This window comes from Glandiceps talaboti, chromosome 21 (genome assembly GCF_964340395.1).
Source record: "Glandiceps talaboti chromosome 21, keGlaTala1.1, whole genome shotgun sequence".
Taxonomy (NCBI): Eukaryota; Metazoa; Hemichordata; class Enteropneusta; family Spengelidae; genus Glandiceps; species Glandiceps talaboti.
The window spans coordinates 7,816,540-7,842,116 of record NC_135569.1 but is presented as its reverse complement, the minus strand read 5'-3'; the positions used below and the strand labels follow the sequence as shown (position 1 = coordinate 7,842,116).

At 35.8% G+C, this 25,577-nt stretch overlaps 1 protein-coding gene across 2 annotated transcripts in view; it reads right to left on the bottom strand.

Annotated features, from left to right (window-relative positions):
* Positions 1–25,319, bottom strand: part of LOC144451665 (agrin-like) — a 75,913-nt gene extending 50,594 nt beyond the window's left edge. For both annotated transcript variants that reach the window (XM_078142559.1, XM_078142560.1), the window contains exons 1-2: positions 24,632–25,319; positions 15,062–15,097 (exon numbers count right to left, since the gene is read on the bottom strand). In XM_078142559.1, the coding sequence (XP_077998685.1) occupies positions 15,062–15,097; positions 24,632–25,079 (484 nt within the window). In that variant the 5' untranslated portion in view covers positions 25,080–25,319. The remainder of the gene's footprint in view (positions 1–15,061; positions 15,098–24,631) is intronic.
* Positions 25,320–25,577: the final 258 nt, after the last annotated feature.

Sequence of the window (25,577 nt, the reverse complement as noted above, 5' to 3'; positions counted from 1 at the left end):
GTACTGTAGGTATACTACAGTTGGCAAAAAAAAAAGCTCACAAAAAAAAAATGAAGTGTACATTTATGTATGCATGTACTTATTGTCTAAGTACCTTTCATATTTGCCTTCTGGGCGGTATTACCTACTTATTGTCCAGATCAAATTTATTTATGATCACCTGCCTATTCTTTCTTATAAAACTATGTTTAAACAGAAAAATACCATTCTAAAATTTGACCTTGAACTTCTACAACCATGGTTTTTTAAGCCTTGGAAGAAACACTATCTCTACTGCAGTGTGTATTGGACTCAGCCAGACAGATTTCAAAATGGTAGCAATTTGACATTTCATTTTGAACATCGCAACACTCATTTTAACAATGATCATTAGCTGGGTTTAGTTCTGTAACGCCTACAATCTTATTACTTTCTCCTTCATTCCGTAGATCTATACATAGAAGTACGTGTGTATGCATTGATTTTCAGTGTATACACTGACATGGTGTCTATGTGTATGCAAAATATGCACAGGGGGAAAAAAAACGCAACGGAAACACTGCTATGGTTTCAACCAGGCTGGGGTGATCAAAAGTGTACATTCTGGGTCTGAATTTCTTCAATCCGTAAATCTGTAAATTGAATTTGTTTCCCATAATCTGCATTCTTATGTTTGAGTTAATTTAATTTGTTCTACACAACAGTCTGTACATGTACATGTTACAGACTACCTAGTAACCAAATCCCATCAATATACTTCAAATGATTACACACACACAGTGACAGACCTACAAGTAACTCAGAGATTTGGCTATCTGACTTCAAAAATGCCATTCATCAATATACTGTTCAGCCAGTATGTCAAGTCAGATAAGCAAGTCTGTAGGCTAACACAGACCTAAAACCAGTGTACACAGTACCATCAATGACTAGTAGACAGGTAATTCACGGATTATGAAGGAGTGAATTATTTCTATGATGGGTTGGTGTATTTCACATGAGAATACACAATATTATACCATACCCAAGCTAAGTTATTGTCTTCAAACATAAAATATGGATTATATACCCTGGTCTTTCTAAGACATGGTAACTGTGTCTAAGTCACTAGTTTTTCAGTGTCCGAAAATATGGGTCAAAACGTTCCAAATCACTCCCCGAGTTTTCATGAATTATGCTTGGGGAGGTATAATTATATTATTCCCCAATATTTTACTTCATTCAGTCGGAAAATATTTGTGACCTAAGGGTTGTCACTACTCGTCTATCCACTCTTCGTGATAAAGACCCCTTAGGTCACTCGTATTGTCCTAAACCTGAACGAAGTAAAATATTCAGGAATATTATCTAAATATAGACAAAATATCAAAATGTTACAGCTACATTTAACTGGCGCTTTACTTTATCTCATTTTACCTTAAAATTACATTTCATGTTTTGTTTTTTCTTGACCCAAATCACCTTGACACATACACAAATCTATGTCTATTTCAAACATCTTAAGTTAATAATCAACAGATAAATCATTTCTTATCTTTGATACACATATTAAAAGATTATAATCCCATTATATTCAACTCTATCAGCTTCCAATTACTTTGTGGGGGTCAATTGAAATCTTCCAAAAAAATATTTTGTAGTTAATGAAAACAAGGACAGGTAACTTAGGATCCGGAAGTACACAAAACCTTTATCTCTGTAAGTCCATACACTTCTACCTCAGGAAGTCAATAATCATGTACCTCCGGAAGTCCATAACAAAAACACTGGTAGAGAATCGAACCTTGGTAAAATGACTGGTGACCTAAGGTAGATTTTACCTACTACCACCTTTAACAAAAACACTGGTAGGGAACCCTGGTAAAGTGACTGGTGAACTCAGGTAGATTTTACCTACATGTACTACCACCTTTAACAAAAACACTGGTAGGGAACCTTGGTATAAAATGATTGGGGAATTCAGGTAGATTTTATCTACTTTAATAGCACCCTTAACAAACACTGGTAGGGAACATTGGTAAAATGACTGGTGAACTCAGGTAGATTTACCTACTACCACCTTTAACAAAATCACTGGTAGGGAACCCTGGTAAAATGACTGGGGAACTCAGGTAGATTTTACCTACATGTACATACTGCCCTTAACAAAAACACTGGTAGGGAACCTTGGTAAAATGACTGGGGAACTCACATAGACTTTACAATGTCAATTATGTACCTACTTTAATACCACCCTCAACAAAAATACTGGTACAGTGGTAGGGAACCCTGGTAAAATGATACAGGAACTCAGGTAGACTTTATCTACTTATTGCTCTTGACAAAAACACCAACAAGAAGTCATTTTCACAGACTTGACATGGTGTGATGGAGAAAATATCCCATAATATACACTCTAAACATAATATAATACCTGTATACAAAGACCCTGGTCAAGATCACCACACAACTAATGATACCTGAGTTACGACCCTGTCTCTGTGTTGTTTATTACATTTTTCATCTTTCACATCAATTAATTTTTGTTATCAGGAGAATTGGTTCACTCTTGTTGTAGATAATCACGCATAAAAGCAACCCTCTCTAGACAGCACTATTATAAATTGCCATATTCTAGTTCTTCAATGCTGCTTGACGAGGTCAATTCACACTCATTCAAACAAACTCACCTACCCTGGATTGGCTCATTCAAATGACAATAACGTAAGTGGGCATGCACACACACGTAGCTATAAATAATAAACAGTTTTCTTCAATCCATTGTGTGGCTTTACATAAAATAGAACTTTCCGATTCATTTATTTTTACCCTTTGACTTTTGTTTTATATCCGCGTTTTATATAACTGATCTAATAATAGAAACTAACTCGTTACTTTTCAATAGCTTTTTATAAATCAACTTGCATTCGTCTAAACTGACAAAAGTAATTAATTCAATCCCCAAAAGCGTATTTACATATATGAGCTGTCACAACCATTCATTTGTCTAGAGAATTCTCATAGAAAAGTTCATTTTTTGAATAGCATTCAATGTACAACCTCTCACCGGCTGTAGCCAAAATTGTGTTTTTCATAATTTTCTGTTTTATTGATGCTTAATATTTTATGTTGTTGTGCTATCAATGCTGCATGTGTGAGCAGCTAGCGTTCTTGCCAGTATTTTGCTAGAGTGAGGCATTTCGTAGCATTGCATCAGAAAACATGGGACATTTTTCAGTCAAGATGGGGCCAATACTTCGTGAGGTACATTGACATAAAGAATGTTGTTATCATCTAGACTTTCCCTGACAGGCTGTAGCACAAGTATTAGAGAAAATATAACATATTTTGTAATTTGTGTAATTACTTTTTTTTAAATTTATATTTACATTTTCAACATACACTACAGTAAATTACAGTCAACACTACTGACTGGTTTATTCCAGTGTTCATTCTGGGATTTAATTGTATTTAGGCGCAATATAAAAATAAAGAAAATTACAAATTTCACTATATATCACGGCAGACTGTTAATTCAATACGATGCTTTGAATTTCATTGGCTGCATTGACTGGATGATCTCAACAAAACTCAATTCAGAAGTTGGAAACAGCAAATATGTAAGTATGCATTTAAAAGCTGGGATATGTTAAAGTGACATAAACTGAAGATTTTTACTCAAGTGAAAATACTACACAATAACCTTGATTAAACTATTTTAAATGATTTTAATATCGATGCATGTCTTCTATGACATTACAATTGGTCTTCCGACAACGTTAGAACAGTTCATTACATAGTTGAAAATTGCTCGACATTTTTTGGTACATACCATAAATTACATCATCGGATCATTTATGAGTTATATCCTAATACCAGGTTTGAGTTTAGTTAATTACAAGTGATGGTTAAGTGTTCTTCAGTAACTAGAATACTGTGAATACCTTTTAAATATGCAACAAAAATAACATCCCAAAACATAAAAACTTGAAGCCTGTGCCCCTTTAAGAGTGAAATGGGAAAGCAGCTCGTTAGAATGTTCAATGGCTAATGAGGTCTGAAGTAATTTTTTTATGGAGTCAAAATGAACAGATATTAAAATGCATATCATGATAATGTGGGAATTTACTGTAAAAATTAATATTTAATTATTTAGAATTTCCCATAAATAATAAATTTACAGTTAATATTTAAATGAAAACTTGCAAAGAATATTTTTACTACCGACAGATCGGTTATTTGAACTTTGAACTTTAACCTTTGACAAGTGTTGTATACAACTAGTCCATTAGTTGAGATGAAAGATTAACGAACAGTTGAAACGTTTCACACATTTTGTACTTAAGAAGACGACTTTACAAGTACATCACGACAGTAAAGAATATTGTTGTATTTCAAATAAACTCTGTCCTATTTTTTATTCAGACACCTTTAAGGTTTTATAAATGCCGTAGGGAAATCTTATCTTATGAGTTCACATCATACTAGTACATTCCCTGTAGGGGGATCTTATGTTAGGAGTTCAAATGATGTATTCCCTGGGGAAGGAGGGCATGATGTTATATCTATGAAGCCTTGTACATCAGTGTAAATATTGCAGGTGATGATAATTCCAACATGGCTAATGTTTTGAAAGTGAAAGTAATATACGCAATTTTGAAATGATAGAAGACTTCCGCACTAGAGAAATATCAAAAAGATCTAGATATGTAGTACTGTTTACTGACTGAATCCATGCATATGTACTCATTCACTCCCAAAATAGTGAATACATGTAGCGGGGTCACAGATTTAATCAAAAGTCAAAAGACTATAGGCCAAATAGGAGACTTGCACATTTTCAATCAGCTATTTGTCTGTGTCAAACTGTGACATTAAACAGTTTTGGAATGATACTTCTCCGACTTGTATGAACCAGGTCAGAGACTAATCCTAGCCTAAATACACATACATGTAGCTATGTCAAGTCAACTTACAATCAATAAATACAATATACTTGAATGGATTATCTAAATCCTTCAAAATCCAGTACATGTAAAAATCCACAAGGGAGTTATATCATCCCTGACCAGTGGTCTACCTCCCTAGAATATTTGAACAAAATGTCTCAGATCGGTAAGATCTGCAGGAACATGGATAAGGGGTCCAGTAGCCTGCAAATACAACATACTGAGAGTCTATCCCTATACGGTATCATTACAATTTACACCTCCACTCATACATACTCCCTAACATACTGGCTATTCCACAACTTTTTGTCAGCTAATTTTGCTGAAATTTGTCAAAATATTCGTTGTTTCAAACACTATATTTCCATCAGTGAGCAGATTCATAGGACTTGTTTGTACATATCACCACCATCTTCTCATATTTGACCAGCTACTTTTAAAATTATGTGTAGCTACATCGCTTTCTTCAATTCTAGTCCTTACAACGTTCATAGATGTAAACTACATTCATACAAATCATGTTAGCTGTTACATTTGATTAAACTGATTAATTAGTTCCATGGTACATTTCCCTATTTGTAATACCTCTATGTTTTAAAAAGAACCACTGTACCGAGACCTAGATATCTGACCTCATAGTCAACAAACTGTGCACCTAGCTTAGCTATAACGTGGCAAATAATCTCCAAAGAAGAAAGCGAGCTAAAAAGAGAACACATTACGACTCACATGACAGATGTAATTCAGAACCGAAACGATTTATAGTTTTTTTCTGAAATACATTCCGTAAATGTTCACTCACTGTAATTATGTTTGTCTTGTAAAATTCCCATTTTAAGCTGAATACTGGTCTAGATGCCAACATGGTTTGAGTGGAGGTGTAAATGGTAACGATACTGTATAGGAACTAGACTATGCGAGTGGATGTGTAAATGGTAAAGATAATGTATAGGAACTAGAATAGCTGAATACAGCAGTCATTTTCAACACTTCCATTATTCGATACTTTAACATTTTACTTAAGAAATACAAATGTGAAGTAAGAACCCTACTTGAACTTTGATTTCTACAGTCAATGTGTTTTCAGTCAATTTCCTTACACGACTTGTCACGACAGCACTTAAAATTTAAATTGGTACTTTATACATTTTATATTGAAAGCAATGGTGCAAACTTCATTGAAAGAAGTTGCCAAACAGAAGAATGGTGGCAATAAGCTGTTTTTCATCTTGCGGCAGATCTCGCGAGATCCCGCATGACCCATTGCATCCTTAGCAACCATGTGAGGGTGGTCATGCTGAAAGTGTCAAATGCTTAGCAACACTATTGTTCTCAACATCATCACACATGGCCATGGCGAAAGCTTGACCATGCATAATCATATGTTTGACAACCGTTGTTGTTAGGCTTATTTGCATATTTCGCGAGATCTGCAACGAGATGTAAAATCCCTTATTTATGATAAAGGATGCAAATTGAGCTTACGTTGAATAGAAGATGTATTACTATACGTACACTGTTTACAGCACTGTTGAGATACATCGTTAGCTAGTCATACATGTACCTCCTAACCCTATAGCCTGTTTACAGCGCTGTTGAGGTACATCGTTAGCTGGTCGTACCTCCTAACCCTATAGCCTGTTTACAGCACTGTTGAGGTACATCGTTAGCTAGTCGCACCTCCTAACCCTATAGCCTGTTTACAGCGCTGTTGAGATACATCGTTAGCTAGTCATACCTCCTAACCCTATAGCCTGTTTACAGCGTTGAGATACATCGTTTGCTAGTTGTACCTCCTAACCCTATAGTCTGTTTACAGCGCTGTTGAGATACATCGTTTGCTAGTCGTACCTCCTAACCCTATAGCCTGTTTACAAAAAATGTACAGCGCTGTTGAGATACATCGTTTGCTAGTCATACCTCCTAACCCTATAGCCTGTTTACAGCGCTGTTGAGATACATCGTTAGCTAGTCGTACCTCCTAACCCTATAGCCTGTTTACAGCACTGTTGAGATACATTGTTAGCTAGTCGTACCTCCTAACCCTATAGCCTGTTTACAGCACTGTTGTTGTTTTCAAACTGACCTAAATTCAAGGTGGTTTATTTGAATGAATTAGCTAATTCTGTGCGTGTGCATGTTTTGTTATTCAACTATGTAAGGCATGTAAATGATGTTGAGGTATTTTTCCCATGCATGGTAAGCCATGATCTACATAACTTGGCGTATTTCCTGTCCGAGTACACATGAAACTAAAACTGTATTTTTAACAACTCCTTTGCTAACTGTTGTTGTGATAAATGCTATGAAGTTACAGGAAACAGGAATGGATTGTACCAGTACAGACCAAACATTTTGTGTGAAAGCCAAGATGTGAAATGGTGTAAATGTGTCTACGGTAGCCCAGGTTTGTCAAGAGGCTATCCATGGTTTATAAATCTCAAGATCTTTCTTCACCTTGAGATTTCCCTAGGTTGTCAATGGCATTCAAATCCAGTGAATTGCAAACCAATGACGAGTGCCTAGGCTAATACGGTTATGTTCACACACTGATTACTACTGTGCTATACGACAAATAACCGAGAATCCGGTCGTGTGGAGATTTTGCTCTTGCTTTTCCCCTACCGTGCCTGGCATTTCGCTAACGACCTTTTAACGATGCTATGGTCACAAAACAGGCGCAAATTCTTCTTGGGTTTATAATTCTTCCCACTGTGTGATGACATCAATAGCATCACCATGTGATTATAACTCAGAGAGTTCAACTGTATGATACAAACATGATTACCATATTCAACGTCGCTGTGGGAAATCCTAATATAATTTTAGATTTTGAATATACGACCGTTATGGCAAAATGCCAGGCACGATTGGGGAAAAATGATACAACATCCCCCATGACTGAATACTAAGGATTAGTATTAAATTATAGGCAAACATGGCTACAATACGCATCAAAAACTTTGTCATTCTGACAAGCATTGTCAATCACAGATCAATGCTCTTTAGAAAGTTGAACTGTTTCTGTTTGTGTTATAACCTTAATGCAATTCATCTGATCTACCAAGCTGATGAATAGATTTGATCATAGCCAAAATAAGACATGTAGACAGAACTTTAACATGACCTAGGCTACACCAACATGGTTAAATCAACAATGTTTCAAACATATCTTATACGACTGACTTTTTACAGTTCAAAAGCTCCTACTACTAGTACAAGCACAAAAACAATCCTTGTAGCTATGGAAACAGTAGAATCAGATTGACACTTTCTGTGGATTTATTACTACAGCACTTTTATTGAAAAGTCCAGTCAGACTTATTTCTGCCCTTAGTACACTTGTAATGATTACCGCTATCAACTTAAAGGAAAAGTCCAGTCAGACTTATTTCTGCCTTTGGTACACTTGTATTGATTACTGCTATCAACTTAAAGGAAAAGTCCAGTCAGACTTATTTCTGTCTTTAGTACACTTGTATTGATTACTGCTACCAACTTAAAGGAAAAGTCCAGTCAGACTTATTTCTGTCTTTAGTACACTTGTATTGATTACTGCTATCAACTTAAAGGAAAAGTCCAGTCAGACTTACTTCTGCCCTTTGTACACTTGTACTGGTATCAACTTAAAAGGAAAAGTCCAGTCAGACTTTTTTCTGCCTTTAGTACACTTGTATCACCTCATGACGTGATTTTAGGTGATAAAATACCACCTCAGTAACTTTTTCAATTTTTCAATCTTGTAAAGAAGCCCTACATGTACTGCACCTGACACGTGTTCAGCCATTTTGGGTATTTCCTGCAAGGGTTTATGGGAAAAGCTCTGGTGATAACATCACATTTACAACAATCTCGGTGACATTAATGCAACACTTCCTTTACTGGCATGTTATGCTGTCTGCTGTAGTCTGGAATATTGGTTGTCATCAGCTATTTAAGTTTACGCTTGTCAAATAATTTAATAAATTTGTGTAACTCTTTGATACATTCCCAATTTAATTCTTGAATGATCAAATAGATTTTATCATTTCTAATTAATTTGAATGAATTCATCTCAACATTTTTATATAAAATTCATATAAAATTCATAAATTGACAAATATGACTTTTGGCAAGAGATTATGGAATGCCACTAACTTACTATCAAGCATAGAAATGGCCCATTATTTTCAGTTTGAGCAACCCATAATAAATCATATGTATTACATGTACCTGTACACGTAGCTCAACTATTATATCTGTAGATTTTTTTTCGTTATGAGCGGTGTCAGAGTGAATAAATCTGAATTGATTATAAAGACTTTAAAAGTGTTAACCATTACTAACAGAATAGGCCCACTCTATCACAAACCTTACAAACTGAATACACAGCATGTACAACTCCTTTCCAGGCACCTAGCAATGAGATTATTATCTATATATGTATATACCTTGTAAATCAAATCCACTCAACAATAACAGTAAACAGACATTCTCTCTATAGTGACTTTTATGAGTCATAATAAACAGGAAATATTTTACGATTAGTATATATTGTAATCAAAATATTATTATACTCTGGGAGACAAAATACATAGAGAATGAACAATGAAGGTTTCTTGACAAGAAGATGGAAACACCTGCTACATCTCACCACACAGGAAGGATCATACATTCTATGTTGTATAGTAAAGCCTGTTTGAAGAATGATAGGATCACATAAACATCCTCTCCATAAATTTCAGTTGGTAAACTGATTAGATTGCATGTTCTACTCATATTTTATATACAGTGTCACTGTCAGTAAGTGAGTGTACATGTAGTGTTTTTGTTAAGGGTGGTAAGTAGGTAAAATCTACCCAAGTTCATAAATATTCCCCGATCATTTTACCATGGTTCCCTAGAAGTGGTGGTTAAGTTAAGGGTGGCAAGTACATAAAAGAGTTCTGTTGTTTTACCAGGGTTCAATACCAGTGTTTTTGTTAAAGGTGGTAAGCAGGTAAAATCTACCTGAGTTCGACAGTTATTTTACCAGGGTTCAATACCAGTGTTTATGTTAAAGGTGGTAAGCAGGTAAAATCTACCTGAGTTTGACAGTTATTTTACCAGGGTTCCCAACCAGTGTTTTTGTTAACGGTAGTAAGCAGGTAAAATCTACCTGAGTTCCACAGTCATTTTACTAGGGTTACCTATCCAGTGTTTTTGTCAAGGTGGTACAGAGGTAAAATCTAGGAGTTCCTCGGTTTACAAGGGTTCCCTATTTGCGTTTTTTGTTTAAGGCAGCAAGTAGATAAAACATATCTGCATTCCTAGGTATCTTACCAAGATTCTCAGCAATTCTTTTTTGGTTATCAGAAAGAATCTATGAGAATTACCAAGGTTTCAATAAATCATGAGACCTCCATTGTAAAAAAACATGGCTTTCTACATCAGCGTTACATTTTGCCACTCTATTACCATGGTTTCCAAACCATACAATTTGTACTCTGGTACAAGGTATGAATTATATAAAGCTTTACTAGCCCCCCCCCCCCCCCCCTCCATGTCACCATGGCTCCCCACTATAATTATAAGGTATTGAAATAATTCAAAGTTTTAATAGCCCCTCCCAAATCCCCCCCCCCTCTTGTTATCATGGTTCCCCCCCCACACACACACATGTACGTACGTACGTACGTACGTACATACATACATACATACATACATACATACATATATATATATATATACATATATTAATGTATTGAACTATTGAACTGCACTGAAGGTCTTAATTAGATTTCTTCTGCTGTTAATGGGATTCCCATTAATTATGGTACAAGCAGATTGAAACTACGTGATCTTATTAGATTTCTCCCATCTATCACCATGGTAACCATAGCTTAGCAAAAATGAGTTGCATTGTGGGTATATAGTGGGCAAAGCTGTGAGGAATGTGTTTACTACATCATTTCTATAAGCAGATTGAAATGTAAGTGATTTTATCAGATTTCTCCCATTTATCACCATGGTAACCTTAGCAAAAAACAAGTTGCATTGTGGGTAGTGGGCAAAAGCTGTGAGGAATGTGTTTACTACAGTATTTCTATGAGCCAAGATTTACCCTGCATCTACGCTTCCCTAAAAAGTGACTGGTAATAATTCAAGGCCTATCACAGACTGCATTTTATAAGGCTATCATTAACTCCAATATCTAAGGCTATTTATTTTAGTTATGTCAATTTAGGTCATGACTTATTATCATATGCTGTGTAAAAGTAACCTTATCACCTACTCAGCAGAATTGTGACGGGTTAGTATCCAGACTAAATTGTCAATGTCATCAGAAAAGATCAATCTTGGAATTCATAGTGGATTATTCCGTAAACGTGCTCAGGATTAACATTACAGCCACACACATAACAGCCAGTGACTACATCACACACACTAACACATGCATACATACATACATACATACATACATACATACATACATACATACATACATACATACATAGATACATACATACATACATACACACACACACACATACATACACACATACATACATACATACATACATACATACATACATACATACATACATACATACATACATACATACATACATACACACATACATACATACACACACACACATACATACATACATACATACATACACACATACATACATACATACATACATTCATATGTCACTGTCGATATCAGACATACATACAAACCCACACCTATGTCAATGATTGTCTGTATCACAGACACATACAATATTCAGGGATATACTGTTTGAGCTGAATGTGATAATAATAATAATAATAATAATAGTTCTGTGATAGTGACCACAACAAGTCTCTTTGCTAACGGAAAACACACTTGTGTAAAGCCAGCAATTACATTTCCATAAACATGCCATAGACATGTAAAAGTGTAAGTCACAAACCACACTAGTAATCACAAAGGAGAACCATACTATGTTAACAGATAGTGCATGATTTCTACCTCTGGACTTACGGCCAATTAGTATTGAAATTTCGACCCTGTATCTCGGTATCTGCAATAGCTGTACCTCATGCTAGAGGGTCAACATAGAACAAGGAGGTCGACTTATTCTCATGTGTGCCTATAGTAATGCATGTGAAGCACGAAAGTTGTGGAGTCGACCAAGAAATTGAATGTTCAGTTATTTTTCATGATGCGCCTAGGCAGTAATATTCTATTTCAGCTACCAAGAATTCCATGACAAGATACACACTCTGCAGACAAACTGATTATTTTCTTCTGACAGCAATTTTCACTTTTTTTCAAGAAGTTGCGAAAATCATATACACGTCTTTTGTACCTATACATTGTATGCAATGCAAAAGACGAAATAATGCACAAAATGTAAACTCAGCGAACCAGTTGATGGCCAAAAATTTGAAGAATTTGTCAGCAGGGAAAATATCAAACTTTATAGTATTTCCTGTCTTTTCAAGGACTATGGTAGAGTATGTCTGTAATTTTATTACATTTAGATTGTTAAGGAAACCTACTAGACAAGTCTTTGTTCCACATCTCCAGATAATTTTATGACAAAATTTGGAAAAATTTTCTGTCAGATCTACCTGAACACCGGACGTAGGACATTTCTGTTTCTAAATCCAATGTGGAAGACAAGAACTTGTGTATCAAATTTCTGTATATTCTCATAAACTTCTTCTTCGAAATTATGCACCTGTCAAGTATTTCAAACATTCCAAGTTCAAGTTACTGCCTAGCAGTAAAGTCAGCAAATAGACATTTTCACAAACCCTGTCGACCTGAACTGGCGAAACGTTACATGTAAGTAATAAAAACTTTGGCCGTGGTACAAGAATGTATTATAACTATTCCAAGTGCAAGTTTTGAAAGATTTTCCGATCCAAAGTTTTAAAATCGTCAGAACAGCACAAATAGCACTGCACAAAAATACAAAAAACCACTCGAACAATGAATGTAGAATAACAGAAGATGTTTGGTCTGAGACACTGGTGAGTAGGGAACAGTCTAAATGTAGACCTTACTGCCACAACACATGTTGAACAAAAGAGAAACAGAACAATCGAACAATCAACGAAGAATAAACATCCCCAGAACTGACTGACAAACTTTATTTACACAACATTGTACTAACTCACAGCTAAAGTATAATTACAATAAAAATAACTTTCTTATTTACATAACTTCAATTTTTTTCTGTTTTTCTTCAGCTCTGTCTTTCCACGGTCTAACGATTACGGTACAAGGAAAGTGGTTAAGCATGTAAAATGTGCTAACATTAGCATTTTAACTACTTAACAACCTCTGAATTGACAATAACACACTGCTATGGAACCCTGGTAAAATGACTGGAGAATGAATGCCGGTAGATTTTACCTACTTACCACCCTTAACAAAAATACTGGTAGGGAATCCTGGAAAAATGACTGGGGAACTCAGGTAGCTTGTACCTACTTACCACCCTTAACAAAAATACTGGTAGTAGTGGTACGGAACCGTAGTAAAATTACTGGGGTACTCAGGCAGCTTTACTTACAAACCATATGATGAACTCAGGTAGATTTCACCTCTTTACAACCTTCAACACTGGTTAAAAATCACCTGTGTTCACTAGACTTCACCATGTTTTAGCTACAATTCGAGAACCCCAGCAGAGTGGGGGAAATCTGATAAAACCGACATAAAGTCTTTCATGCCTTTGGTAAAAAAAAAAAAATCAAGGGCACCCAGGTAGACTTTACCTCCTTACAGTTTCTTTAGGCATTCTCATTGAAATATAGAGAATTGCAAATGTTAGAGTTGACAAGATTTTAACAATACCGAATAGAATAGATTCTAAGAATTGAAAATAAAACACTGCAAGTGTTGACTCTCCCTCCGGAAGCAAGCAATTGTAGAAACCATGACCAATTCATAGTGTATGAATAGACAGACTGCATAAAACAACCAATAGCCATTGTCAGCTGTTGACACGGATGGGTTGTTCAGTGACAACATACTTCTCAACTTTTTAATAGACACACAAGTGTTGTCAGCGCTGTGATGTGATTCGGCCCTGTACATACTTCTTAGTAAGCCTCCTTTGTTAGTTTTCCCAAAGTAAATGTTGAACGCCTTGGGCAACATGTGTGTATGTATGTATGTGTGTGTGTGTGTGAAGTGTTTGTAGCTCAAAGTTGGTTCATTGTTGTGGGAACCAGAATATGACAACGTGAACCCCAGCCATCACTATGGCAACTAACCCCTCACTATAACTATCAGTCACAAAGACAATAAGTGACAATGTTTGGAATTGCTTAACTTTAGTACTCTTCAAGAAGGTCAGCTTTTAAACAATTTTTACAAAACAATTTGCCCATTCAATCCTCTCCTCCACAGTTCTCTCCCTCATACAGGTAACATATCCCCTTTTCTCACACTACACAATCAATACCCCCATCAGCCACCACCATCCCTCCCCATTCCCTCATAAGAAGTAGGTGCCCATTATGACTGTCACATGACATCCACCTGTCTTCAACTACCATCCCTTCCTTCACACTATACCAAGGCAACCTGTATCACTGAAACACGACACACACCTACTTGTACTGTATCACCACTGTCACTCATTCACCCAAACTTCCCTCATACAAAACAGGCAACCAATATTACTGTAATGCAATATCCACCTGTAATTCCTCCCTGAACTGAACTACTTCTATGCCACTCAACCCCTTTCCCTCATATGAACAAGATAACCATTATCACTATAATGTGGTAGCCACCTGTCACCCCCCCTCATACTAACAAAATAACCATTATCACTGTAATGTGGTAGCCACCTGCCACTCCCTCCCCTAACCGCCCCATATTAACAAGGCAACCATTGTCACTGTAACGCAATACATATCACCTCACCCCTCCCTCCCTCCTCCCCCACCGCCACGCCTCTCGTACTAACAAGATTCCAACTATCACTGTAACACAATATCATAGTATCACCCCACCCTTCTCCCAAGCTCCATGCCCCTCATACAAGCAAGGTACCAATTATCACTGTAACACAATATTCACCTGGAAGCACTAGTACTACTTCAGACAGAGATGTCGTATTAACACATCACTTGCGTAACATGGTGAAAGACATGCCTGGTTAGCCAGGGAGTGGACTTACCTTCAGTTGATGGTTCTCTAGTTACAAACGGGACGTCTGAAAATAATAAGAAACAGATAACCACAATTAATGACAGTTCACTTGATACCAAATATGACTTAATATGATTTAAGTAAATTGAGCATTTTAAAACTAGAACAGAAAATGAAACAATAATATCAATATTAGCAATTCTGCGATAGGAGGACACAGGAATACTTCCAATATTTATTTTGGAAACTATCATTTTTAATTTTTATTAAAAAGTATATGCAGTCCTTTCCACTGAATTGCAATACTTGCTTTTTGTGCATGGAATGTCTGTGTATTACAGTTTTTGAGTTATGCTGTAAATATTCATTTTTTACCTACAAATAATAAATATGGCTGTCATGCGGTCAAATTTGCATATATCAAAAATAAATTGACATGCATATGTCCCACATGATATGTCACCTTTGTGTCAGGTTTGAAAGAAATCAGAAATTGCATGTCTGAGAAATGATGTATTACGGACAGACGGACACATGTTGGAGCCCATTGTAATAGCCCCCCCCCCCCTTTTTTTTGGGGGGGGGGGGGGGGACTTAAAAATCAGTCACGTAAGTTAGGGTCAGCTGCAGAATATCATACTATTTCAGTTGCAAGTATCTCTCTTTGTTTAAATGCAATATGCGTTACATAAACATGTCAAAAGTTCAAGACCATGTGTTCTCCTAAGACTTCAAAAAGTATAAATATTTGGTTCCATTAACAAATTTACATGTTAAAATTCAAGACCATGTGTTCTCATAAGACTGCACATGTATTGACATTTGGTTCCCGTTGTGGATTCAGAGGGGATGGATTTCATCCCTTCAGATGCACACACTGAACGAATGAAAAGAATTTATATTCGTCATCCATTTTACTTTAGCTTATTGATATATGTCTTTCTACTTAATTAATATGATACATGGCTACTAGATTCCCAACTTCCCACAAGTCATCAAAAATAGCCAGGAATACAGACTCCCATGCTGACAAACACACAAGTATTGTTCAAACTGGGAATACAAGAATTATTTCACAATTAGGGCATCAGTCTCCTTGTATGTAGTATCATTACCTGACAATTTGATAAAGTCAAGATGCCTGGCAAGACTTCTTAATTCATTGCAAGTATCCTATATACTCACAGGGAGGGGACTTAATTGACCTTACTATGCACTATCAATATGGTGTAAGCTAGCTCTGGAAATATGTACATCATTGAGAGCTCAGACATGACTTCACAGTTCCTCGCATAGTGAAACCACAAAACTGTGCAGATATTTCCTATGTTGCTTTCCAATAAGTGATAACGCCTCCTAGCGCAAATTTCCAGAGCTACATGAAAGCTACTCAGAGTGCTTGGATCCTGATGTGGTTCAGCTATTTGGTCACGGCTTGAAATTAACCTTTTTCTTTGGTAGTCCTAGAGGCTGAGTGGGCTACGTGGGTTACCAATTTCAGAAAGTGGTAGCCCAAGGATAGTGAACAGTAGTCCCATATTCCTGAAAACAGATTTCCTCTATTGGAAATGTATGTGTTATTGAAACACTTTTATTTCTGTAAATCTTCCCTCCTAACATAATCAGTGGTAGTCTGAGTGGGCTATCAACTACAAATTATGGTAATCCCATGACAAGAATTGGTAGTCTGTGGACACAGGAGTTCTGTTAATTTCGAGCCCTGTTGGTAGAAGACGAAGTCACTTTCTTTCCAGAGAAAGGTGACCACAAAGTGTCTGTCACAACACTGCTTAAGTTGTCAACATTTTCAAGAAAGCACAACATGTAGAACTGTCAACAAATTTATGTCGCATTCTTTTAAATTTGTCCAGCTGATCAAAAACATGAAGTTCATCCCATCTGAATTCACAACAGGCCAAAACATCAATACATGTCAAATTAACGTTTTACGATCTTGAAATTTTGACATTGGTCAATTTGTTAATGGAACCAAATACCAATACATGTTCAAGTCCTATGATATATTTACGTAGAGTTGAGTTTTGCCAAGATCATTCATAATTTTTTGTGCTTGTTTTTTGTTGTTGAATATGCACTACACAGTAGCTAACTGTCTTCTACACTGCCAGTCCACAGCAGACCTTGAAATACTTTATTTTCATTACGATTTCCATCTATTTATTTACACTATTTAACTGGCATGCCAGAATTCATTTGACGCCATACTACACTAGTAACATGTGGCTTCTAAAATCAGAGCTTTATGTCTGACAAAATATTCCCTCTATAGCCTTAGCTAATTTGACATGCCAGTGATGCCAAACAATTTCTTGCCACCCACCAAAATTTGGTGTTCTCCTATCGCTTACTACCCATATTTTATCATTCTGACCTTCACAAAACAACCATCTTTTAGAATGAACAGGGAACACCATCCCAAGAAATGTATGTATTTTCATAAATTTTGAGTTCTGGAAAGTAATTTCATGATTTCACATCACATAAATTCTGCACAATTGCCAAGAAACATCAAATTAAATCTCTATTTCACCTCGATCATTCTCACACTGGTCCCATTGCATCATGGGACTTTAATAACAGAAACATATTTATTAATTAGATGCAAACTGAATATTCATGACTATTTATCTAATGGTAATAAGCACTGGGGAGTTATGAAAACACCTTTTTATCCTGGAGTGATGTCCTTGTGTAATTTTGTTATGGGGCCCACTATATATATCCATGGACAACATTGACTCTAAGTTGCTTTAACAGTACATATACATGTAATCTCCATCATCAATTCCAATTCTACCATTTTGAAGTCAAATCTACGTCCATCAAATCGGTTTTCTTACATATTGTATATGTGAATGTACTGGTCTGGATGCCAACGGGGTTTCTAACTAAACCATGATACCATATAGAAACAAGACTATGAAAGTACATGTAAACTCTAGTCTAAATTCTAATCATTTTTTGTATTCAATTAACATACATATGTATATATACTAAGCTAAAAGATCACTAAAACAAAATCCAAACATCTTTTCCCTTCATATAATATTCATTCCCTCAGGAATAAAACATTCCATTCTACATTTTTATACTTTGATTTTTACCTTTAAAGATCAATATAACTATTTTAGTATTCTGTATGGGTCTGGTTTCCTCTAAAAATACCTGATGAAGTGCAAATATAGTCCAAAATTCAATCAGTTTTTCAATTTTGCCTTCAATAACCAATGTTACAGCTAGCTACATGTACATCATGTCAACTAAGAACAGTAAGATCTCGGAAACGACAGCCAAGCAGAATACAATTTTTTTCTTTAAATAAAATATTAATTCCTCAGATATATTTTCCATGTCATATAATCTACATATTTAGTATAATACATTGGTTTTTCAACAGCTGCAAGATTATAACAAACTCATTATCTCTAAAAACAGTAAAAATCTAATTTTAAACACAGGTCTAGACGACATGTAATCTCAAAAATAAAGAGTTATTTAATGCATTCTGGAAGTACTTCATCACCAATGACTTAACCATCCTGATAAAATTTATCGTCATCGGCGACTGTCACCAATTTACTGGTGTTCATTATTCATCATAAAATTAACCATAGTTTATTTCTAAAAATCAAATTTATTGCGTGAAATATCAACCAACTATTCATTAATCATAATAAAAATTAGACATATTTTATCATCTTTATTAAAATGCATCTTAGTGACTGTAAATATCATCCTTGTGTTCATGACAAAATTGTCCATATTTTATCGTTTATATTAAGTGCATTGTAACTACGGTGAATACATTTATATTCATAGTTCATAATCATATTACCTATATTTTATCATCTATATAAAATGCATCACAACTCTCAGCTCAAATATTCATATTTATAATTCATATTCCGATATCAATATTTCACCTGTGAAAAATGAAACAACAAATTCTGCCTTGATATTTTAGCTTCAATACATATATAACAATTTTCTATCATTGTGAAAACTCTATAACTCTAATTTAGCAGAGGGAAATATGCAGTGTTTTAGCTTGTGTCAAATCTCGTGTATTTTACGCATTTTCAAATAAATTTACGCATCAAAACTAGTGTCTGTGTATGCACTCCATTAGTCTTTAGTTTCAAGTCCTGCCCTAGTTGACATACATTTTATATTTTTGTCAAGCTTAAATATTTTGTCATGTAGTTGCCATCTGTCTCAAGACTGTGACAACTCTGCAACTTTTGTGAAAACAAACACAACGGTTATGAATTTAAACCTAACAAACTAAACACTGGAAGCTTCCAGAATTTTCTATCATTGTCAAAACACTTCACTACAACTCAAATTTAGCAGAGAGAAATATTTTGTCACGTATTTGCCAACTGTCTTCAGACTGTGATAACTCTGCAACGTTTGTGAAAACAAACACTACGAATTTTAATTTCGGAGCACACAAAAAGAACACACTATTTATATTTTGTAGGTTCTTTCTAGCCTTGAATATTACCCTATATACTACTCTCATCTTCTCCTAGATAACCAGGGCAGGGATGCACATAGTTAGGCCAGAAACTTGCCTATCTGGTTTGAAAATGTCAGTTGTAGCACACATACATATAATCAAACCTGTCGTTTTAAATTCCAGCAAGTATTTCTCTCCCCCATAAAATTTCCAGTTTCTTTCCAAATTCTACAATGGAATTCATGCTATTCTGCTCCTAACCTTGACAGTGCAACAGGGACTACAAGAAGTCCATATGAGGTACTTCCAAGTTTCAAACATGTCTTTCTAGAATAAACAAAATTTCTGTTCGCCATAAAAAAGTGCTGGTATTATAGACAAGTGACTCATCTCAACTTCAGGCAAATCAAAATAACTACTTGGGATTAGCATGTACATAACTTTACACATACACTATAGAATTTGAAAAATTGCGCAATCATCTTGTCATTCCTAAACGACCGACAGTATGAAGCCAGATAGGCATATCTCAGACCTACCATTCCTGTTTCATTTTATAGATTTTAGTGAAAGACTTGTTACGAGTGTTTTTTCTCAACATTCTAAAAATTTGAAATATTTTGATTTTGTGAAAAGCAGACCTTGAGACACATTCTTGGATCGTACCTTCAGTCTTTACTGGGGTAATAATTTACACCTGCCATAGTCTCTCCTATTACCACCCCCCACCCCCCACCCCCCCCACCCCCCCGCCCACCACCCACCCACCCCCCCCACCCCCCGCCCACCCTACTACAGGAACTTGTATAGCCTACAACCACTTCAGATACCAACCCTAAATGTTTATCACTCTCCTTTTATTGTTTTAGAGACCAGCTGCCCATGGTTTATGGCAACTTATCTTTTTGTATATATTTCACAGCTTATGTCCATTGAAACACAGACAAGTAACACAGTGTGACGTGTCTGTGATTGAAATGGGTAGTTAAACTTAAAGACTAATACACTATTTTTAGGGTGTCATTATCAAATCTATACTAAGGTAAAAAATAAAAAATAAAATGTTTGTTAATAACATGACTTCAGAAAATATGGTAGGTAGGTCAGCATTTCATTTCATTTTCAATTTTATTTTTTTTAATTACTTCGACCCAAAGATAAGATACTCATTGGTCACAATGCTTCTGTAACAGTTGATGAGGTGTAAAAGAAGTAAATGAAGACAAACAAGGCAAACACAATAAGCAGACTGTGCTGTTAGAAGCTGAAATGACATAATTTCTACCTGGAATGTGATTTTTTTTTTAAACAGGAAGAAGATACTTTTGGCAAGAAAATCTACGGGAAACGGAATTACATTGTCATTATTTTACTTTACTGCATGTAAAAATATGTTTAGGGTCGGCAGCATAAACTAGGGTCTGTCGGGTGGTTGGAAACACACTATTTTTTTTAATTTGGCCAGAACGCTAGTTTATAGCTAAAAATTGTGTAAAATAAAAATTGTTATTTTACATAAAATAATAAACATTTCAAACCTTTATCAAGTCTTTTTTCAATGTACTGAGTTACAAATACAGACTTGGTCTATGTTGTTTCACAATGATTTTTCAAGTAGGAAGCCATGATTTTCTTATAAATTACAAATCCAAAATACGTAAAATACCCAAATGTCATCCATATGACCACCCTAATGATGTCATTAGATTATCTTATTAGAGTGAAGTTCAGCATCTCAGTACATAGAGCATATATCTTTGTCTCCTCTACAAGATATGCGAAATATAAAGAATTAGTAATACTCTCCTACAAAAATCGACAACATTCAGCACTTCATCTACCTATTGTAATGGTTTATGACTCTCAAATCTCCAAGTGTGCAGCTACGAAACAGTCATCAACAGTTGCTAGCTATTCTGCAATGTCAGCCAGAAAGATAACAATCGCCTTTCAAATTTATCTGATTCTGTCTGACACTTTGGCCTCAAACAAGGCTTCTTTGTACAAAGTATGACAGGAAACACCCCATCAGAGTTGTTGACAAGGATGCGCCCTACCTGTTGACAAACACAACACAGAGTGATTTCACAGCTGTTGTGCCCTACCTGTCCACAAACAAAACATAGCTCATTTCACAAAATGTATAAACATCATTTTTGCACATTTTACAGTGATGTGTTTGGACTTTAGGATGGGTCCTTTGACTATAAGATAAGTACATGTAAGGTTGTCACTCTCTTGATCACCCTAATAAGCGTGAAGTACCCACATTCACCCCCCAACAAGTGTGAAGTACCCACATTAAAACACATATTTCAATTTACATAACATTGCTGTAATTGAAGCGACAAGCCTAACAAATGTATTGTCCATAACAGACAATGCTGTGCTTCTATATGTAAAGGCATATTTTTTACCTATATTTCTCTGATAAAATATCAAAAATCTACAGATATCTTAAAATACAGTGTAGACCCAGGTATGAACTTTATAGGTCATTCGACCTTGGAGAGAGATGTCAAGGTCAAGATAATCTTTTAGTTTTAAATATTCTAATTCAACTAGAATTGTCTTGAGTTTTGATGCAAAAGGCATTCATATTTGATGACATTATCATCTTGTGATCAAAACAACATGGCAGAATACAGTGTAGCACACAATATCATCTGCATATATCAAACAGAAAGTGCAATCGCATCAATGAGAAATCTGTTGACCTCTACATACGTTGTAACAACCTGAACCAGACCATTTTTTTTATAAAATAAAAAATTACCTACATACCCACCTTTTTTTGAAATTTGGCATTATCGGAACCACACAATTTGTTTTTTCTTTGCCTTATTACATATCACTTTATTGCATACACTGTTAATAGCACTAACAACTATACAGCCTGATTATTATGTATCAGCACTGACTCTATTGAGATACTGAACTTTGCTCTATTAAGATAATGTAATAACATCATTTGGCTTTAGTCTGATTAAAAAAATATTCAAAACTAAATCTTAGTAATTATGCAAATTATGCACATATAGTAGAAAGATCAAAACAGTGAAAAATTATATTTAAAAAAACACCACATACTTCCAATCTAAATGAATGCCAAAAACAGACAGTACGAGAATGAATGTTGATGGACCCTGACTACAAATGAACATTTTGAATCCCAGTCAAAACATTTTTAGAATATTTGGAATTCAGTTCTAAAATATTCTGACTCTGTAGAAATTTTCATTTTACAATAAATAGACTTTTACCTCTTTAGATTTTTTTGTAGGTGGGGGTGGGGGGGAGGGGGAGAAGAGGGATACTAAAATGTCAAACTGAATCTCACGAATATATAGCTTGTAAAATGTTTCTGTAGTAGTAATAGAATAAATGGCTGTGGGTCACTGCTTGTCTTGGCTACTGGGTAGTTCTAGTCATATCATAGTTCAGGCATCTCACTAATGATGCACATATGGTTTGTAGTACAGCCAGTACATCACACATCACTGTCGAAAGCACAGCCAAGCAGTGTTTGTAACAGAAGACAATATGTGGTCATGATAAGCTGGCTGGGAAAGTCTTAAGAAATGATGAGAAAGAAAACACTTCAATCTGTTGTGCCTGCAGCAGGATTGTATATGTCTAAGTAATCTTCTTAATTCTTTAACAGCTTATAAACCCTGTGAAAATCCAGAGTTGAATTCCTATTGAAGTATTAAAACTAGATTTTCAATTAAGTCAATTAGTGAGTTTGATGATCAATATCTTGACTTGTTATGAGAAATCACATACAACACAGTGACTTATGATAACATAGACAGTGTGGGGTCAGGTTTTGTTTGTTACTCTGTTAGTTTTATCACAGCTAGTTTTCTACCAGCCTTCCAGTGATACTCTAGTAAATGGGGAAATGACCAACTAATTGACATGTCCTCCAGATTAGTTCACTTACAAAAATGAATGTAACTTTATCCCCTTGTTAACTATTTTTAAACCATCCTTAGACCAATTACACTCAGAGAGATCAGAACTGTGTACATGAGGGGTGGGGGGTAGGGGATGTACTTATAAATTGACAACCATTTGAGCTCCTAATCAATTACTGTTGTGAATTACCAATCAAATCATTACCTGTATATAACATTAGGTAAATGCTATTTCATCTTTTTCTGTGGGTCAACAATCTTAATCACATACAGTTTTGTGGGGGTGGGGTGGGGGTGTTTATTTGCAAAATCCAAGTTGATAGTATCTTAAGTTAAGAATTTTAAATTTTATACTTCAGTGGTCAATGCAAGTAACTCAATTTGTATATGTACATAAAAACTGTTTAGATATTTTACACTTTACTGGTGTGTTAAAAATATGCAAACTGGACACAGTTTCAAAGTTTCAAATTAGCGAGTTATTTTTTGCACACGTCTGTTTTGTGCAGAATGATAAAGAAGCCATGTTGCTAATCTGAGTAACTACAAAACAAGTCAACTTTGATAAACAATTAGACCAAATCACTTATTTGTACAATGTTGGCACTGTTTGCTCTTGACAATGATAGATGTACTTAAAATGCCTCCAACGCTGTCTTATTAGCATAGCGATCACCCCAATCCACAAGCACATAATGACACATCCACGGAAAATTGCCCAATAAACTACCTATCAAAGCCCTGCTATCTATCAGGTCGAAGGTCAAATTCCCATCTTTTGAAAACTTCCGATCCCTTTCTCTTTGTTGCTTTTGTGTGTTTCCCTTTTCATTAGAATGTGGGCGAGTTTATATTTACTAGTATGTAGAGCCCGACTCTGCTACAGCTGAACTGCACACTACACGACAGTTTTGACACTGCCGTGATTCTCATTCCAACACATAACCATAAACAAACACCAGCTTAATATTACATTTTAACAAACAATGACGAAATTTTAAGGAATGCGACTAAGAATGTACCTGGGTAATTGAGGAATACTTGATATACATAGTTATTAAAATTCAAACTTGGAAAGTCTACACTGTTCAGATCGAAATGGCAAATGCTAATATGCGTTGATCTTTTGTTTGGGCTTTGCAGGGCAAACGCTTTGCATGCTCAAGTGGAAATAATGCACGTCTCCAAAACTCACCCGAAACTGCTGCTTCAGCGCGATCTAAATTGTTCATTGTGATCCGTACAACACTTGAGTTTAACTTAAGATTGCCGCCGCTTTGTCTCTCCAGTAGAAGTAAGCGTGTGTCTCCCTCGCGAACGGTTGGCTCACATATCTTGGGATCCCCGAATCCTTCGACCATCAACAGACCCGCTGAGGACGTAGGTGATTCTTCGATCATGTCTCCATTTAGCATTTTGTCGCCTTTGAAAACACGAACAACTCGGACTTCGCAAGAATACATCATCGTACGTGGTTTTCTATATACCCTATTGATATATCCCGATAAAACAACATTTGCTTCTTCTTCGCGCTGTTCCATTGGTTTTTCCGAGCACAACTGTTGTCCATAGGTCGTCGGAGTACACACCGACAGAAACACCAACACAGCGGCGGCTGCTATTAGGCGAATTGGGTCACTCATAATTGATCGCTACACCTGTACCGAGTGAACACCTTGAAAGACGATCTAATATGCTATATAAACCGAAACACTTCTAAAATACTGGTCGATTCTTTGCTGTACTTGGCAAACGACAATGAACTAAACACCGAGTCGGAGATCATGCAGCTATGTACTCCCTGCTACGACTGTCTGTGTAGCCTGCGAGCCGTCGACCTGATGGTGGCTTGTTTAGGCGTCTACCACTTGTAAGTACGTACATCAAGTCGCCTACTTGGCCGGGACACATAGAGAACTTAGTAGCCTCGTTCTCGTGCACACTGGGTTTCTCGGGCTGATCACGTGTGATGCACAATCTTCCCAAGGAAGTGAGAAAAGTACACCTATATAACCAATATTATGAAGATAGGTGGTTGATATTTCAATCAGTGCACTTTATTCCAGTAAGATTAGTTTGTGTTGCCAAGGAACAGTAACACATTGCGTGCACTACTGACCCCTTCAAAGTAGAATATCATG